Source organism: Lytechinus pictus, chromosome 1, assembly GCF_037042905.1.
Source record: "Lytechinus pictus isolate F3 Inbred chromosome 1, Lp3.0, whole genome shotgun sequence".
In the NCBI taxonomy this organism is placed as follows: domain Eukaryota; kingdom Metazoa; phylum Echinodermata; class Echinoidea; order Temnopleuroida; family Toxopneustidae; genus Lytechinus; species Lytechinus pictus.
The window spans coordinates 10,987,697-11,008,519 of record NC_087245.1 but is presented as its reverse complement, the minus strand read 5'-3'; the positions used below and the strand labels follow the sequence as shown (position 1 = coordinate 11,008,519).

The following is a 20,823-nucleotide window of genomic DNA, read 5'->3' as shown; positions in this document are numbered from 1 at the left end:
CAACATTCAAAGTTTTTGGGAGTTACTATTGATGAAAATTTATCGTGGAATAATCATTTACGCCAAAATCACCACTTCCGTATCCAGAGGTGTTGGGATAATTTCCAAATTAAAATACTTATTACCTCCCAAAACTCTTTTTCTTCTTTATAATGTCTTGGTTCTCCCTCACATATCATATTGCAACATGGTTTGGGGTAACTGCGGTAATACAAAACTTAATTCGATTTTCTTGTTACAAAAAAGAGCCGTTCGCATTTGTACAGGATCACAATATCTTGCTAGATCCAGTCCTTTATTTTTTAAACTAAGAACATTGAAAATTTCAGATATAAATAAATTTCAAGCTGCTATCTTCATGTTCAAATACAAAAAGGGGATACTTCCCCCTTCCTTTCAAAATATGTTCACAATCAACAACACCATCCACTCTTATCCAACACGAAACTCTGACAAATTTAATTTGACAAATCCAAAACTAATAATTGCACACAAATCAATTAGACATCACGGTGCAGATTTATGGAATAATTTATCACCTGACATTAAGTTATGCTCTACACTTTATTAATTCAAGGCTGTTTTGAAGAGAAATACAATATAATACCTAAAATCTCTGTGTGTTTCGTACCAACCGATATTACAATCCCCCCCCCCGCACTTGCACTCTCGCACACTTGCACTTGCGCTTTCACTTTTATCAACATGATTATAACTTTCTCATTTGAATTTTTCTTTCCCTATCTACTTTTTTGGTAATATTCCTATTATGTTGTGCAATAAAAGATAAGTCACTTTTATTGCACTATTGCACTGTTTGTCTGGTTTTCCTTCCCCTTTCCTTTTGAGGCCTTTATCAATTTCAAACTCTAAGCTTAAGATGAAGGTCTCCCAGGGACCTGGGACGATTTTTTTCAGTGGGGGCGCTGAAATCTCTCCTCAAAGGTGGGGGGGCACAATTGAGTTTTCCATAATTACACACACAACACACATCTAAGGGCACCACATACACACCCGCACAACCTTACACACACCCTCACACACACCCTCACCCACACACCATCACACCCACCCACACACACACACACATATATATATATATATATACATATATATGACAGTCACTTCTTAGCTTTCTTCTTATAAAAGAACATAGATATATAATAAGATAACTCGAGCGCGAAGCGCGAGCTATTTTTTTTTTTGGGGGGGGGGGAATTTCATGTATTTTGTCCTGAAAATTGAACATTTTGAGCAATGTTTATGGTCCTGAACAAGGTGTGTATGTAACAAATAATAACTGCGAACGTGATCATGATTTTTTATATACGCTCTGGCCTGATCGAAAGGGACGTGTTATAAGGACTGTTTGCAGTTACCAATTAAGACGATACATATATCAACAATCAAATAATGCGAGCGCGAAGCGCGAGCTGAAAAATTTGACATTCCGACCTAAATACTGGACATTCTAACACTTTTTGTAATCATGAACATGATATTATATAAATATACAATCGATGCGAGCGGAAACAAAATTGAGATTTCAGACAAAAAAACGAGACATTCTAAACACTATTCTAATCACGAAGAGGATAGGTATATAACTATACAATTGATGCGAACGCGAAGCGCGAGCGGAAACAAAATTGAGATTTCAGACCAAAAAACGAGACATTCTAAGCACTTTTCTAATTATGAAGAGGATAAGTATATAACTATACAATTGATGCGAGCGGAAACAAAATTGAGATTTCAGGCCTATAAACGAGACATTCTATTCATGTTTTGTAAATCAAGAAAATGATGGGTAATTGGATATTGGATAATTGGATAATATTCTGATATTAATAATGTGAGCGCGAAGCGCGAGCAGATTTTTTTTAATATTCTGATCCGAAACTCCGCACTGAATGTAATATGGTTTGAACATATAAAGAAAAATCAGACGAACATAAAAATAAAGATTTGATCGAAATCCGACAAGGAATATCAAAGTTATTGCATTTTAAAGATTAGCATTATTCCGGTGAAACAGTTTTAGGCATGTCTTCATTAATATTCAATGAACAAACTGATGATGTCATATCCCACTTGTTCTTTTGTATTTCATTATATAGAATTAGTTTTATTCAATCTTTTCCCTTAAAGAACCAAAAACAGTTGAATTGACAACTGATTTAGTCCATTAAATATTCTTTGCTGCATCTTATTTCATTATAAGGGAGACATATCATTCACACTGGTATGAACAAAATGAAACAATTTTGATTCTATGTAATAACACAGGAAACAGGATAGTGGGGATGTGACATCGTCAACCCACATGGGCGGAAATCCCAGAGGGGACAGGGGGACGTGTCCCCCCTAGCAAAAATAGTAGGGGGACACAATATCAAATGTCCCCCTACTATTTTTGGTCTTTCATGATGGAGAAAAATACATCACTTCACAATCGAAATAATACATGTATTTTTGACTAAATGACCTTACATTTTGGGTGAAAACTTTTTTTTTTGGGGGGGGGGGACTTGTCAATTTTTTAGGGTTAAAATGACCTTACATTTAGGGTGATAACCTTTTTTTTTTTGCTTGTCAAATTGTACAGGCCGTGGTCCCCCTACCTTTGGGGACAGATATCCGCCCATGTCAACCCACCTATTGAATATTCATGACGACATGCATATCACCATTTCATTACTAAACTGTAGAATTAAATAACTTAACTATTTGTTATCAGATTTTAAAAATTTATTTATTTTGATAAAATGTATTTGATATAAATATTTTCAGCCCGGAGTACCCCCAAAACAAGCTACGTATCTGAATAAACATGCGTGCGCGTGTTTAGAGTTAGACCTAGTATCTGGGCATTCTAAATACATTTTTTTATTATAAAAATCTATAATACGAACGCGAAGCGCGAGCAGAAAATATTTGATATTCTGATCTGAAAAAGGGTGAATTTAAACACTATTTTAAGTACTGTGTCGGAAAATTCTGAAGGGGGGGTTCTACAAAACGTTGTTTATTTTTATTACATTTCTGTCATTTATCATACCTACCACTAGCTTTCCAGGAGGTGCTGCCTATGGAATATAACACATGCAGCACCCCAAAATTTTGGGGGTGCTTCACCCCCAGCACCCCCGCTTCCCAGGGCCATGGGGCAGGGAGAAAAAGACTGTGAAATTTGATTTCTATTGTCTGACTTGTAATTGTTTATACAAAACACGGGCGGTCGCACTTGATTCGACAATAAAACCTGGAAGTTTCAAGTACAACCACACCCATATCCCATATGTCCCTCCCTGCTATCGAGTAGTGTGTAAACTATGGTTATCGCGTATCGCGCGCGACCACGTCTGTATCGGAATGCCGGAGCTTGATTGAGTCCCGTTATAGGATAGGGATGTTATTGGAATATGTGAAAGACTATGTAAATGATTTGCGATTGTCGGATGTGATCATTATGTACATTATAATATATTTTAAAAAATACAGGGGGGAACCTGATTTCGTGGGGGTGCTGCCTATGGAAAATAATACACGCAGCACCCCCAGGAAAATTTCTGGGGGTGCTTCAGCACTCCCAGCACCCCCGATTCCCAGGTCCCTGAGGTCTCCCACATTTCAAAATGTATTATGTCGATATATGTATACAAAAAAAAAAAAATCTGCTATTTGGTTAAACAATAAAAAAGAAATTGTCGGGTATAAGTATATTTCAATTAGATTATTAGAATGTATATATGCATATTTTATTCATTAAGTCAATTGCTTATTGTTATGTTATGCTAAGAAAAAATGATTACACTTGTATATACTGTTGTTATTGGAATGTGGAAATAAATACATCAAATCAAATCAAGCCTCCGGATGACCGCGGTCGCTTTTCGACAATGATCTATGAGAAGATTCACAGTGGAGCGATAGAGGTAGATAATCAGAGCTCCAAAATAAAAGTAAAAAAGGGTATCTGATTGGTCTACAGTCGGTTATCCATAAAACCATGGACCTATTACGAATAGGTCCATGATAAAACTAAGTAAACAGAAAACTGTTTGTGTTAAAATCCTCTCTTGATCATCTCTATCTCTTAATTCCGTGTATATTTTTGTTGTTGTTGTTTCATGGGCAAAATTTGTAAGAAATGTCATAATATGAATTAAAATTTCATTTCGATTTGCACGCTTTATCGTTATGTTCCCTCTCTTATACACCAATAAAGATAAGAAAATGATGTCCCAAAGAGGGGGAGGGGGCAAATCCCCGGACGTCATAATGCCCGGTTGTGAGTATAATTGACAGAAATCATAACTGTAGGGCTTTTGTGATCAATTATTATGTTTGTTAATGGGCAAGTACCAGTGGATATTCGTTATAGACCTTATTCTGTGATAAATTCATCTTGCATAGCAGTTGCCAAATGTCAATATCGTAAGCCTTTCGATCCATTCTCAAGAACTTGATACAAAAAAAACTATACTCATGTTAATTAATACAATAATTATGCATGTATTCTTCACAGAACTGCATATACGGAGCTGTGTGGTTTAAGTATTAATAGTATTCTTTCGCCTACTCCACTGCTTGGTGCTACTTCGCTTTTTCATATTGTTTGTCTGCTGTGTAAACTAGGAGTATATAGCATGATGAAATGTTTTGGTGATTATGTATGATTGATGTTTGTTTGGTTTAATAGGTCAACAAAAATTTCAAATCCAAAGTGTTTATGCGCAATTGTGTAAGATTAGGTCTACATGGGAAGATATTTATAGATCATGAGTATTGTTAGAAATCATATAACTGTTTAAAAAAATTATCTTTTCTTTTATACTGAAATTTGTCATTTTATCAATGCGTGGCATACGCAAAATCAATTTTTAATAATCTACTCTTGGTAGATATTTGAAAACGCTTGCGCAATGTCGTATGAGATTTTTGAAAGCATATAACACGATTTTCTGTTGATATGGATCAGGGATGGTACTATGAGGGACAAGGGAACCTAGCGTGAATTATCTTAAGTGATAAAAACAATTTTATAAAAGGGAGAGAAAGAAGAAAATAAGGGCAATAGAAGAAAGCAAAGTAATTGAAAGGAGAGTGCTTGTACAAATTTATTATCTGTATAATACCCCTTCCCCCAACGATATGGTATATGGATCAGTTTGTGTATGGGACATTTTGGATATGGCAACTGGCGTAGAAATAGAAATGGGGGGATGGGGCTTGGGGCACTGGAACCCCCCCCCCCCCAGAAAAAAGGGGATTGGAGAAAAGCTAAAATGGACAATATGATGTAATTTTCTTGATGTTGTGTCCAAATCTTGACAAAATTGAACTTCCGTTAAAATGGTAGAAATAACATTTGCTCACTCACGACAAATTAGATATTTTGCCCCATTTGTCTTGTTGTGCCCCCCCCCCCCCAAATTTGTTTGAAGAGCAAAATTGACTCATTGCGCCTCTAGATATGGCACATATTCAATAACTTAAAGTGTTTTGTTTGTACTAAAAAGGTACCCTTTTGTTCCCACAGCTGGATGTCGAAACAGCAAGCACAACTGCGATATAATGGCGCCATTTCAAGTTCTCCTAAAGAATATCCTCACGTACATGACACCTCTCTATTATGTATTGTGTGCCATTATTTCCATAAAACAACTAAATTTGAACAAGGTTGCTGTTTTGAGTAAAAATGTCTGCACTCTGCACAAACACAAGACTGCGGGAGGCAAATGTTTAAAACGAATGCATTAAAACAAAATCTTTAGGGCAAAATTGAAACTGACTTCAAGAGAAAGTTTCATGAAAGGACTTGTATGTTTAATCCGAAAGTTACGACACAAAATGTGCCCGGTGGCACTCGGATTTGGATAGGGTAACGGTGTGCGGCCTCAGAATCTGAAACCATAACCTTAAGAACTCAATTTGCTATTAAACGAGATTACGGGAGGCTTAAAAACAAGATTTCTCTCTGCAAAGGGGGGCGCTTGGGAACGGGAATTTAACATGAAAAGGTGGCATTCGAGGACAGACGTTTATAAGGATCTGGGAGAATGGGATTGGTCAATAAAAACGGGTGTGATTCTCAACTATAGTCAAAATAAAAAAAAAGTTGTCAGGGGTCCGTTGCAGAAAGAGTTGCGTTTAAACGCAAGTCAAAAAATCAATCGCAAGTCCCAAATGCGCGTTGTTGATTGGTTGAAAATCAAGTTGCGCTTGATTTTTAGAGTTACGATTGATTGCAACTCTTTCTGCAACGGGCCCCTAGATCTGACAACTTTCAGACGAAAAGTGTTGATGAAACACCTGGCCTTATTAGTTTACAATGTCGTATAATTATCCAATATTGCTTGAAAATTAAATGAGTGCTTCCCTGGAAAAAAGAGGAGAGATGATATTAGAGAGATGATGATAATTATAATAATGATAATACTACTAATAATAATAACAATGATAATGATAATGATTATAGTAACAAACGTTCTAAATTAAAATAGCTCAATGAGCACTATCGTTTATCATAAACCTACACCTATAGTGGCAGAGACTTTCCTTTTTAACTCTCTTTCTCACGTTTTCTTCTCTTCCCCATCTCTGTCTCCTCCTTCTTTTGCTTCTATTTCGCTCTATTTTCCCTTCCCTTTCTTCCCGTCTCCCTATCCCTTTTTCTGCATATCTTTCTCTGGTTTATTTTCGTCCTATTACTAACTCGTCTACTATCATTTGGTCTACCATCAGTTCGTCCACTATTCACATGGTCTAATTGCAATTCCGTCCACTCACCATTTCGTCTAATATCCAGTTGTTCCAATAGCCATTTAGTCCATATACCATTTCATCTAATTGGACTAAGTGGTAAGTGGGCGAAATGAATGTAAATGAAATGGATATTATAGACCAACTGACTATGAGACGAAATGGTCATTGACGAACTGGTGATTAGAGAAAGTGATGATTGGACGAAATGATTATTGGGCCAAATGGTTGTTGGACGAAATATTGATGGATGGAATGGCATTAGACTAAATGAAGGTAGACCATGTGGTGAGTGGACGAGTTGGCATGAGACAAATTGACAATTTACCCTTTCTCTCATTTCAATATTTACTCTCTCTCTCTCTTTCCCTTCCTTTCCTTCATTTTCCCTTCCCCATTTTTCCTGCTCTTTTTCCCTCCTTCCGTTTTTTTCTTATCCCCTCTACATCTCCTTCCTTTCTTTTCTTGTATCGATCCTTCCTTTTCTTTTCCTTTTCTCTTTATATTCATTTTCTGATATTTCTCCCCCCCCCCCTCTTTCTCTCCTTTCTTTTTTTTTCTTATTTTTTTTTTAAGGTTTCAAAGGAGGAGGCAAGAGCCGGATGTGCCATCCCCTGGATCTGCTATTGGACAGACCCAAAATGTTGTTTGCCTGCTACGATTTGCTTTCGCCAACCAATATCAATTCTTATATAGAGATCGTCTAGAGGTCGAGTTTGTCTACGCAGTCGAGTAGAGTTCGAGTATTGAACAAACAAAGATCGTGTATCGTTCGTGTAAAGATCGGTATGTTCGAGTACAGATCGATGCGGTTGTCGAGAAGGGGAACGGTTGGAATCGTAAATGGTCGAAAGTGGGTCGTAAACGATCGAGTAGCTGTACATAGGGAACGGCATGTGTTTGTCGTGGAAAATGGGTGATCGGGGTTTATCGTGATTGATCGAGTTGATCTGATCGGCAGTGTGAACCTAGCATATTACGACGGAGCAAAGCGATTGAGGCAAAATCAAAAGGTTAGTGAACACTTTTGGTATATTGTGGAAATTCCAGTATTTTAAAGGAACACCCACTCTTCTTCTCCCATGGCCCTGGGAAGGAGGGATGAAGTTGAAGCACCCCCCCCCCCCCCCCCCACTTTCGGGGGGTGTTGTGTTTGTGATCCCCATAGGCAGTTGCATCGCCTGGAATTCTGGTAGCTGTGTCAAAATAGAAAAATGTAACCAAAATATGTTCTTCATTTCCCAGCGAAACCCTTTTTTTTTTTGGGGGGGGGTCTAATTTCTCTGAGCCAAAATTACCTTCATTTCGAAGTGAAACCCTTTTTAGCTTGTCAAATTTACATCAGCAACCCCTGTAAAAATAAACTTTAAAAAAATAAAATCGTTCCCTTCTCCTCGCTGCTAATTGCCCAGAACGCATGAGCAATTACGCATCTCATGATGACAATGTTATAGATTACTCACATTTTTTTCTAACAGAGACAGATACCCCTCCCACATCGGTTGATAGTCGCCTTTCGTCAATCGACTCTGGGCCATGGTGAGAGGATATTCCCATCCAATTTAGAGCGGCAAAACGTCTATAGTATTATCATTAACTTGATCCAGAACGTCATTTCCGTAATAGCCCTAAAATGAGAAGACAGCCAAAATTTTCAACCTATTCTGAGAAGAAAATTTAAAGAGTGGAGAGGCGTAAACACAAAGAGAAAGGCAAATGACTGGAACTTCGATCACGGCTCCTTCGTCTGTTGAAAGAATTCGACTTGAAAGCAAAAGAATAACAATAATAAGATTTCTGATTTTTCTTGGGAAAGTCCCACATAACAGGTTTGAAGGTTGCATTGCATTATACGAAAGATTACTTCATTTTCACTATTTATGCTTCAGGGCCCCGGGAAAGATCTTTTTTTCTTTACTGTGGGTGCTGTTGTAAATTTGAAAACCAAAAAAAAAAGTTTTCACGACAAAATTAAGGTCATTTTGGTTACATTTGTTATTCTTACACATCTTCCAGAATACATGGGGTGCTGCGTATGGAGAATAATACACTCAGCATCCACAATGAATTTTCGGGGGTGCTTCAGCCCCAGCACCCCTCCCCTTCCCAGGACCACGTTATGCTTTGTATTCGAATATTGGGAGATTGTTGTTTTTTTAGCTCGTCACGCGCATGTCACGTGTGTAACATTTCGTAACATGTCGTAATGGCCGAAAATTCATGCTTGAAAGTAAACGGTTATTTTTAAAAAAAATCGTTATTGGAGTTTTTCTTATAATTGTAACCAAACTCCAATTATGATACATATGATTTAGTTTTGGTTACACTTGTCTAATGCATAATGCAACCATTAAAATCATAGCTATTTCATTTTATACCAAAGATCAACAAGCCGTAAGATATAGCTGATTTATATATTTGTAAGTAATAAAAGGTTACTATTTGGTTTCGTTTGTGATAAAATTGGAATTATTAGAATTTAGAAAATGGTATAAAATATTTGTTAAATCTTAAAACCAAACTGATCCGATCATAAGAAAAATAATGCTTTTTTTACCTTTTGTAACCAAGATGCAATGGTAAAAAATTGTTGCTTGTCGGTTACAAAGTTGATGTTCAATTACTATTCTAACCAGTATCCAACGATTATAAAGCATATCCTTTTTTTGTTATACCGTTATAATTATATAAGCCGAAATGCAAGTATCAAAGGGGCAAACAAAATATGACAGCAAAAAAAGATAAGAGGAGAGGGGTCATCATCACTTTCGAAAGCGCTTACCCGTAAAATGAAAACAAATAATTCTGCCCCCACAGAAATCTCACCCATATATTTTCAAAACTATCAAGTTCTCAGTAGAATCTTAATTGAATTTTATTGGAAATTATCTATTTATTATTAAACATTCAATGCTAACTAGGAATCAAATCGAATGAGCCGAAAATAACCCCATATTATGACTGTATGAAAAAGTGGGGTATTTTAATTAACAAACAACATGATAAATTATCAAAATATTCTTATCTACTAATTTTAACTATATTTTGACATCTGACATTTAATATAACTCTGCGTGGTATTACACTGCCTTATATTTTTTTGAAGGAGTGAGCTTTAGGAGTGTCAGATTATGCATCAACAATGAATAGTAACTTCATTATACAATATAGACCAGGATAATCAAAGGAAGTAAGTTTGGGTGATATTGCTCACCATTTTTTTTATTCATTTTTATTTTTTATTTATTTATGTATTTATTACTGGAATATACTGTAGTGACCCTCTTAATTCTTATTTCAACTTGCTTCCTGTTTTCGTTTGCATTTTAATATTATGACTTATTGAAAGATGTATGAATCATTTATTTGTTCATCCTTGCATATCGAACATGTTTGCTTCTCAGACTATCATGAATGAAAAAATTAAACACCATCAGAAAAAAGAGAATAGAACTTTCGGGACCCCGGTTCGGGACAACTTTCTCAACAACTTTTTCCTATCATAATATCTCCCTTAATGTAGTATCCTTTAATGTAAGACATCTAAATGTATCCTCTTAATGAAATACCGGAATTAAACATTTTAATGTAACCTCTCTTAATGCAATCTGTTTGAAGATTTGAGAACTTCATTTGTTGATTTTTTTTTAATGTATTCAGATCACGCAGAGCGCATAATTCTTAAGCCAATTTCACAATGTTTAGTACGCCAAAATCTGGTTGCTTCCAGGGTCATCCTGAAACCTTTTAAGAGCGAGCCGCATTCTTTTTTTATATTTAGAGCTTCAAACCTTGAGAAGAAACGTTTTAAACTTTAACAGACACTTAGAAAAAAAATTATGCGGATACTTTTGTCAATAACTGAGATACAAGACTTTGAAATAATCTTTTTATGGGGGGCATAGCCCGTTGTGTCCCCCACCCTATTTTGTGAGGCCCTTTGCCCCCCCCCCCCTAGTCTGATGTCCACTTCTGCAAGTACATATGCGTAGACGTGTATTTTTGTGATTTTCAGTAGATCTACGTTTTTTTTTTTTTTTGGAGGGGTAATTCATTTTTTGTATTGTCAATGTAATTGACTGATATGAAAGAAGATCGAATTTAATGTTTTGTAATAGTTAGTTTTCTTTGAGAAAAAATATTAATGAGATATTGGACTTCGTCTTAGTAGTATAACCCACTGATCTGTATACTAGAGTATACTCATACTGTCACATATGGACCTACAGGGGCCGCGGAAGCGGGGGGGGGGGGCTGGGGGGCTTCAGCCCCCCCCCCACTTTATTCCAAAACCATGTACAAAAACGCAAAAATGACCATACGATTGTAATTTTTTGCATGGTCAGCCCCCCCCCCCCCCCACTTTGAAAACCGTTCCGCGGCCCCTGACCTATTACGAGTACTAGTGTTCAGATTAGTGGTATTCGGTATTACCCCCATCATATTATTTGTATAATGTTCATATTGTGTCTGAACCGAGACTATTTTATTAGGGGATTTCCCTTAAGCCATAAACACAACATGGTCAATGGCGCTGAGCTGTACTGCACCAAAAACATGAAGGTCGAATCGGTTATTTTAGTCCTGCTCTTCTATTTTATTAATTGTAGTAGTAATCAGAAAATAAAACATTACGAGAAACAAAGTTGCAGCAGACATGGATACTTTGCAACGCCCATTACCTGCCCTGTCAACGATGCCAGCCACGCCGGTGACGGAGCAGAGGATGATTTTGATCATTTTGATTTTGAATCTGAACAAGCTGACTATGCATTGGAAATGGGCCACCAACATTACCAGAGCAAGAAAATTCGCAATACTCTCATCACGAGATTTTCCCAGTGGCATTTCCCCAGTAACCATTTGCTGTTTGGTACGTATTACTTTTAAAATTCATCAAGAAGTTCACATGAAAGTTGGTTTTAATTAATTAGAAATTTAAACAGTTAAAAATCCCAACTCTGGCGTATCGAAGAGTTAGAGGTGATATGATTGAAACGTATAAATTATAGTAAACACTTTAATAATTATGATCAATGTACAAAACTTAATCTAGAAGAAAAATATAGCGAACATACCAGAGGTCACAGTAAAAAATTGTTCATACCAAGGACAAAGACCCAGAAATATAAGAATACTTTTTATGTTAGAATACGTAAGACATGGAATAGCCTAAATAATGAAGTTGTCACTGCGCCAAGTGTGCACAGTTTTGAAGCTGCCCTGGATAGATGCTGGAAAAATGAGCCAATAAAATATGACTACGAAAGCCCTGTTCCCAGAAGTGAGCAAGCCATCTTCAGTTGAGGAAAAACCTAGAACTGAATACAGAGGCATAACATGCCTACATTCAGAAACTTTCCTAGGTATCCCTGGGAATCTTGTAAAACAGAAAAATTGTAGAAAAAAAGGGTGCATGAAGTTAATTTGATGAAAATCTGTCAAGACTCTATGAAATTTTAGGTTTTTCATTTGTGACGTCATTTTCCAGCAGCTCTCCATGCATAGTCCACTATATCCACTTTGAAGTTGATGAGACATAGCAATATGAAGTGATTTCATTTTAATGTGTCTGATATTTGACAATTTGACACAAGTTCAACTTGACTCTAGCCTATAGCATACTAACCTCGCAAAACGTGTGAGTGGCCTAGCCCTAGGCTTAGGCCCAAGATACACAAGATCTATGTCGAAAGGTGGACTGAGGCCGGCCGGCTGCCCGAAGGCGGCTCGACAGATGTGCATATGCTCACTATTTTTTATCGCCAGACTGGACTGAGCAGGCCTACACCTAAAGGCGGCTTGACCACTGAACTAGAAATCGGTAGGCCTATAATAGCCAACAAGAGTTATTGCTAACGAACAATTAAAAATGTTGATGTGAAAAAACAGGCACATGTGTCACTTGAATAGTCGTCATGGATAAAGAATCTCAAAGCAGTTTCGATTCAGTCTACTTCTGGTGTATGTGTATACGCTCCAAATCGCAGGCTTGAGGCCCACATCAATGGCGGCTTCAACCGACTCATGTGTATTTTGGGCCTAATTTGATTCTTTATTGAACAGAAAAAAAAGTAATATTTAACCCATTTTCATTTTTCAGATTCTTTTCCAATTGACCCCATGAAAGAGAATTATGTGAGGCAGGTGAAGAATATTATCTTCTCTCAGGTTCTCCCAACTCCACTCAAGGACAAGGCAAAGCTTGTAGCATACTCAGAAGATGTGTTAGGCAGTCTACTAGACCTGCACCCCTTAGTGACAGAAGCTGAACCATTTGTGGCTTTTGTTGCTGGAAATACATTTCTTGATAAATCCATACCTTTAGCCCATCGTTATGGAGGGCATCAGGTACATAGTTTTAATCATTTTCTTTTATGATAAATTGTGTAAAATATCATACCATTTGCATTTTGTAGATAAAGATTTCCTATGTGATACTATTTAAGTGGGGAGGATGAAACAACAGATCACCCCCCCCCCCTCCCTGAACAAATGGTTCAACGCTTGGATTCATGCCAGTGTTATTACATGACAAGAGAAAGTAAACCCATTATCATGGATCCTAGCAGGATTCATGTCTTTATAGAGATCATTAAAATTGGTATACTAGATATCACATGAGGATTCTAATTGTTTTATATAGCAATCTTCTATTTTGATTGAATCCTTAGAATCCAGTTCTAAAATAATGTTTCCGAGATATTATAAATGTAAATAAAGTTACCTGTAGTTCAATTTCGTGGATGATAACTGGTATATATGTAAAATTATTCTTTATTTATTGAAATTAGTTTGGTAGTTGGTCTGGTCAACTGGGAGATGGCAGAGCTCACCTTCTTGGTGAATATATCAACAGGTATGTATAGGATTATCAGTGCATTATTATAGGGTACCTAAGGGGTAAGTTCTCCATGATGAAAAGATTGTGGTGAAAATACCAGAAAAAAATGATACAAAATATTGGTGAGGATTTAATGAGGATCTATTAAAGATTAAGAAATGGACATTTGTGTCATTAACTGACTGATTGTTAAAAAGAGTCAAACTGAGCAAGCTAAAAGGGAAAAAGATGGTACATGGGGAAGCTAATCCTCCTGTAAGAAGCTATTCACTTTTTCAATATTTTTATAAAAAGTTGACGTACTTGCACAACCTCATCACGGCCAATATACCCTATGGTCTGTAAAATAAACCATAAGATACTTGTAGATAACATGAACACATTATGTTGATAGCCCATCTACAACCCCCCTGCCATTGTCCAATGGTATACAAAATCATAAAATTAAACATTGACAATGTATTCTAAGATCTTGACCAATTATTAATACCCCTGATGAATAAAATTGTTTTCTTTCTTTTATAGTGAGACCTTATATCGAACAAAGAATTCAAGATAATTTTCTCAATCTTTAGCTGTAATTCTCTCTTTTAATCAATTAGAAAAGGAGAAAGATGGGAGCTTCAGCTGAAAGGTTCTGGTAAGACTCCATATTCCAGACACGGAGATGGTCGAGCAGTACTTCGCTCCTCAGTAAGGGAGTTCTTAGGCTCAGAAGCTATGTTCTATCTAGGAGTTCCTACGTCAAGAGCTTTGAGGTAAGATTGTACACATGATGATACAACTGAGATAAATTGGAAAAATGTTTCCTTTGACCTTTGAGTTTGACAAGTTCTAATTTTGATATGATTTTGTGCTGACTCATGGTTGAAAGATGGACCAATTCAGTATTTTACAAGCATGGAAGCTCAATAATTTAAAAACACAATATACTTTGCAAACATCATTTTGTTACTATTTAAATGCTATTTTTAGGGGAACACTATTTGTGTTATGAAGGTCTACCACAACTCACTAAGAAATATGTGAGGTATTCTATGACACAATTTACTCTTGAACATGGAACATGCTGTATGAGTAGGCCTACATACATGAACCTGTGTGAGGTAAATAGCTGGTATACTGTATTTTGCAGTTTAGACCAGATACAAGCTCTTCTTCCCTAATGACTTGAATGTGAAAACATTTTTTTATCAACATACATGTACTTTATTTTATTATCATTGGTATAGATGAGATATGTTTAAAAAAGTTGTTTTTCAAAATTGAATATTTTATGACATTTACAATTTTTATGGATATCTGAGTGATGAATACATTTGTTTTATGCAGTCTGGTTATAAGTGAGGATCCTATATGGAGAGATCAGTTCTATGATGGTAATCCAAGACAAGAGAAGGCAGGTGTGGTCCTGAGACTAGCGCCCTCATGGTTCCGAATAGGATCTTTGGAGATTCTCGCCAAGAATGGAGAAATCAACTTACTCAGGTGTGCATTGTAGTTTGATATTTGTTGGTAAATATTGAATTGTTGTAGAAATATGGTATATCACAGCAAGATCTGTTAACTTTTAGACAGATATTTCAATAATTAAAGGTAATTCATGTAAAAAAAATCTTCTATCCATATTTTATTTTACCGCACATCAGTGGCGTACCTAGGATTTTCCAGGTTTTTCGTCAGGGGGGGCAAAAAGGTCTTTCAAGCTCGTCAGGGGGGGCAGGGATACATGCATGGGTGGTGGCTCGTCAGGGGGGGGCAGATTGCCCCTCTGCCCCCCCCCCCCCCCCCCCCCGTAGGTACGCTAGTGCCGCACATGTTCAAGATCAGAGATGGATATCAGACAATTGAACAAAGAGAAAGAAACATTAAAATATGAAGTTTAATGTTCCCCAAAGTTTAATGCTGTATGTGTGTTATAATTGCATAGAAAAATGTATTCTGAACCATAATCAAATAAATCAAAAGCAGGATTTAGCATGTCACTCTCCTTTCCAAAACTGTTGATCTCTATGATGTATTTCGCTAAGGCGGTCGCTGTATCATGCACTATTTTTTTTTTACTTAAAAAATCTATATTTCAGCTATTGGCTCATCTGAAACAGTAACTTTTTCTCTACCTTCTAATAAAGTATGAAATCATAAATTTGATTTGAAGCCCAGCCAAGAAATAAGTATTTTTGTTGCACCTGTTTAGACCTGCTGAAAATGTCAAAAGGTCTAGCAAGCATGTTTCATACTAGTGTGGACATAATTTAAAACCCTATTTCTGCTTATTTTATGGATATCTTCCCTTATTTTTTTTCATTGAATGAGGTTGTCACGGTTATTCGATTATATCATTTTAAAGCTTAGGATATGTGTTTTATTCATTTAATTTTTAGATGAGAAATTTAAAAAAATGTGGAGTATTCAAAAATATGAGAATGAGGGGGATGACAATTTTCTTTATATCAGTTATATATCACATGCATGTACACCCTTTGTGAAATAATGGAAAACAATATTGTATCTTGAGTTGGCATCTCTTTGATAACTGTACCCAAGAGCATACACCATGTTTATTAGTAAGATCTGATTAATGTGGTGATAACATTATAATTATACTTCTTGCTGCAAATAATTTATGTGCAAAAGTAATTACTCAGATAACTATTCGATTCCTTTTCAGATCTCTGTTAGACTTCATCATTGTGCACCACTTTACAGAGATTGATTCGGAATATAATGATAGCTATCTTGCATTTTTCTCTGAGGTTGTCAAGCAGACAGCTTACATGATAGCAAAATGGCAATCTGTTGGTTTTGCGCACGGTAAGATTTGACTCCCTTTTGCTGTTTATAAATATTGATATCTTATATTTCTTTTGTCAAATTAATTATTGACTGCTGAATACAGGATTACATACCTATACTTGCCTCTCAATAGCGGTGCATTATGGATGATGCCTAATGTTGAGATTTGTGTAGTATTGCAATTCCAAGATTGACTTTCTTTTTTTTTTCTCTCTCTTTGTCCCTAGAGCTGGTCCTGGCATAAAAAATGGCAATCAAGCGCAACTCCAAAAATTAAAAGCATTTTTAATTTTTGTTAATCAATGGGACCCACGTATTTGGGAATTTCATTTGATTTATTTTGTTACTATTAATTGTATCTTTGTGGAGGCCCCCCCCCCCACCGAAGCTGTTTTCATAATGATATGCATGTATAACAATAACAAATAATAGTTTTTCATTGACCAAATTGCTATCAGCCGATCATGTTTTGTAGCTTATGATATGAGATTCTAAGCTTTACGATAACAAGCCTGCTCATTCATCATCGTGAAGGATTTCCAGTCTTACGTATTATACAAAGAATCACTTCCTTAAAATTTCATATTACTATTTTTTATTTCTATTTCTTGCTCTTTTCATATTTCAGGTGTAATGAATACAGATAACTTCAGTCTACTTTCTATCACCATTGACTATGGTCCATTTGGTTTCTTAGATGCCTATGACCCAGAGTTTATACCGAACACATCAGATGACGAGGGTCGTTATAGTTATGAGAAGCAACCTGATGTGGGACTATTCAATATGCAGAAGTTAGCAGATGCTCTGACACCCCTGCTGTCTATGAATCAGAGAAAACAGTAATGCCAAGCGCTTAATCTGTTTAACTGTTACTATTTTTAAAATTTGAGTTTGCTTTGAAAATAAAGAATGTAGCAAAGCATGGATTTCCAAGGATCTCAAAGATTTTATTGTGCGTGTGGCTGGCAATTGAGATTATGAAATGATGATGCCATAGAATTTTTAGGATTCCCCCCCCCCCCATCAGAGTTTTTAAATGCATTTTCATTGTTGAGAAAGTGTTCAATAACTAATGCTCTCTGTATTGTTGTAGCCATCATTGCCTTGTAACACAAGTATACATTCATTACTTTTGCTCTTTGCCAATAAATCAAGTGCAATAAATGTATGAGATCTGCCTATAATCCATTTTAAAGACAAGGATTAAAGATCATGTTTGATGAATTTGGGCCATTGATGATGCTATCAGTGGCTTAATTTGCAAACAACTTTCAGAAGGCTTTTAAGTATTCATGAGTTTTCACAAGGACACCACAAAGTTGTGTTATTCTAATATCATTTATATTTATTGTTCGAACTATTTAATGAGATGTATTGAATTTCCTACAGGTTGCCCACCATCTCTTCTGGATATGTGGATATTTACAAGAAAAGATTTATGGAACTTTTCAAAAAGAAACTTGGACTTATTGGAACAGAAGAACGAGATGAATACATAGTAGCAATGTTATTAAAGGTAAGATTATTGAAAATGATTTCTTTGTACTTTACCCATTTAGGAAAATTTCTAACATCCTTGTAAAGGGTACTTTGTTGTTACAAGCGATGTTGAGGAGGTCAGAAAGGGCCTTGATACAAAAAAAGTTTTAAATTGAAATATCTTAAGTGAGCTCAAGGAAAGATGAATTTAAAAGAAACTGTTGTGGCACTGGTGAAGGGAAGTGATTTGAGATGGGTAGGCCATCTTTTTAGGAAGAAAGATGATGAACATGTGAAAGCAGCATTGAATCTGGGAGTAGATTGCAAAAGAGGAATAGGAAAACCAAAGGTTACATGGAAAGATATGGTGAAGTAGGGAAGTAGTAAATAAGTTTGATTGAATGACTGCCATCTTGAGAGTCAGCAACCCTTTGTAAAACGGAAATAAACAATTATTATCTTGTGCTAGAATTAACTCATAAATAAATTGTTGACACTTTGACATTTTTATCCCTATCCTCTATTTGATGTTCATAACCATTGCCTCCCCATAATAATCCTCTCTGTCATTAAAGGTAGTAGCTTAATTATTGCTATTCATCAATATCACCTCGACCGCTGTCACAATCATCACCACCTCCATCACTGCCACCACCCTCATCATGATCATTTTCCAAATGATTACCGTATCCGCATTAATATCATCATCATTATAACACCCCCATCATGACAACCTTATCTCATTTCTTCTGTTCAATTCATTCTTTCTAGATGATGGAGGACACTCACTCTGACTTCACCATGACCTTTAGGCAGCTTGGGATCATCACCATGGCAACGTTACAGTCCTCTTCATGGGATGCTACTGAGCTTTGGGCTTTGACAGATCTGAGCAGACACAAGATGTTTCCAGATTGGGTCCGAATGTATGCAGAGAGACAAGAAGTGTTAAGTGTGGAAAAAGACTTGGAGAGGAGAAAAGGGATGAATTGTGAGTTGACATTTGCCCAAGATATGGATTTTTATTGTACAGGTTTAGTGTGCATGTACCATTTATCATTGTTTCGTATTGGAATTTCAAGAATATAATGCAAGAAAAGTTATTGATTTAGCCCTGGAAAGCCCCACAAGGGAAGAGAAATTAATTGAAATAAAACTACAGAAAAGCCAAAATCTTGATTATCCTCATTTTATTGGGGCCCACTGATATTTTAAGTTTGAATCATTGTCAAAGTTGTAATATCAATCACAATATTTAAAGTGGAATCATGTCCCATAGATGGATAATGTAAACCAAAAAATCAGCCTATTGAAATCAATTTATTGCGGAAATTACGGTAATTAGCATTATGAAGGAAATACATTGCTTTTGGAAAAATTAAGTGATGGGGTGTCAGTTTTTAGCATGGTCGATGAGGGAGATCTTGAGTGTCTTTCTAGGCATCAAAATAGCCCGGTTTTTATAGGTGCAAATCTTCACTGGCACCTGTACAAATCTGCAAGGAATTATATGAAATATGTTCAAATCTGCCTTAGATAAATGGTGCTAATTGTAAGCAAGTACATTATTAACATCATTCTCATGGTATATTTGTGTTTTTGTTCGTTTCACAGCTGTAAATCCTAATTATATTTTGAGAACATGGATGGCTCAGAGTGCAATTGAAGATGCAGAAAAGGGAGACTTTACTACTGTCAAGAAGCTACTACAAATTCTGAGCAAACCATTTGAAAATCAACTAGAAGCTGATGAAAGAGGCTACGCCAGCAGACCCCCATACTGGGCATCAGATGTTAGGGTCAGTTGTTCATCATGACAGTAGTGAAAAGTGGATAGAATAAATATGGGATGGTATATATTGGTACAGGTTGGGAAGGGGGAGGAAATATGGACACCATGCTTGTAGGTGGACCTTTAACTTTGGCCCTTCTTGCTACTTGTGCCCCCCCCTCCTGTTTCAAAATTCTGGATCTGCCACTGGTATTCAGCTTGTAGTGACAGTGCCCCCATTCCACCCACCACCAGGTAAAGCTCACACAGCATTGTACATTGGCTTTTTTTATTATACTGGAATATCATAAGGCTATTTATTTTTTTTTTTTTAATTGTCAGTGTTCATATAGATGTACCTTTTTGTATATTATTAGCTTAGGAAAGCTTAAAGACTGCCTTGTTACATAAGAACTCATCATAATTACAGGGTTCATCAGAATATTATTAAACAGAAGTAATCATTAAAAGAATATTTTAATAGTAAGTCTTTATGTAAATGAGGAGCAGGTGCATTCAATTGTAGATTTAGTTAGGGCCAACTCTTTTTATTTTCGTATGTGTTGGATTGGGAATAATTGGATATTCTCCGTTCTAAGGCTTTCAATAATATATAGCTTGTCGAGGCATTTTGTTGCCAACTATCAAATTTTATAATACTGTAAGCTATGATATGTCATGAATCCAATATAGTGTATCTATATAGGATTTCAGGATATAAGGTATTCGGTAGTTTAGGTCTGGACTCTTATCTTTCATTAGTTATAGCCCTAAACATTGACTATATGGGTCAAGCTGGCTGATAATATGAAAATGAGTATCTGTTGCCTGAGGAAACAGATTCAGCAGTTCACACCACCATATTGCATGAGGAGCACAGTCCATTGTTCAACAGTACAGCTTATGACAAAAAAAGTAAAGAGTCCTGAACTAGACTAGGTTTATGGTTAAGAATAGTTCCTTAGCCACATGGTTGAGGTCACTAATGTGCAGATTTTCCATGTAAGCAATTATTGTTAAAGGAAATCAGCCGAGAGTTGAGAGAGAGATAAGAAAGTATATTTTTGATAATGTAGTAAGTACTAAATTACATAATTTCACTTTTGGAGAACAGGGTATAATGTAGAGTGCAATAAACTTTGTGCCTTCAATTTACAGTTAT

General features: G+C 36.2%; 1 protein-coding gene across 1 annotated transcript; it reads left to right on the top strand.

Annotated features, from left to right (window-relative positions):
- The first annotated feature begins 11,258 nt into the window (after positions 1 to 11,258).
- On the top strand, positions 11,259 to 20,816 carry LOC129257306 (protein adenylyltransferase SelO-like). Its single transcript, XM_054895603.2, has 10 exons — positions 11,259 to 11,641; positions 12,872 to 13,119; positions 13,563 to 13,627; positions 14,215 to 14,370; positions 14,945 to 15,100; positions 16,284 to 16,426; positions 17,037 to 17,250; positions 17,801 to 17,927; positions 18,662 to 18,881; positions 19,505 to 20,816. Exons 1-10 carry the CDS (start codon positions 11,290 to 11,292, stop codon positions 19,705 to 19,707), a joined length of 1,884 nt encoding a protein of 627 aa, XP_054751578.2. The 5' UTR covers positions 11,259 to 11,289; the 3' UTR covers positions 19,708 to 20,816.
- The last annotated feature ends 7 nt before the right edge of the window (positions 20,817 to 20,823 follow it).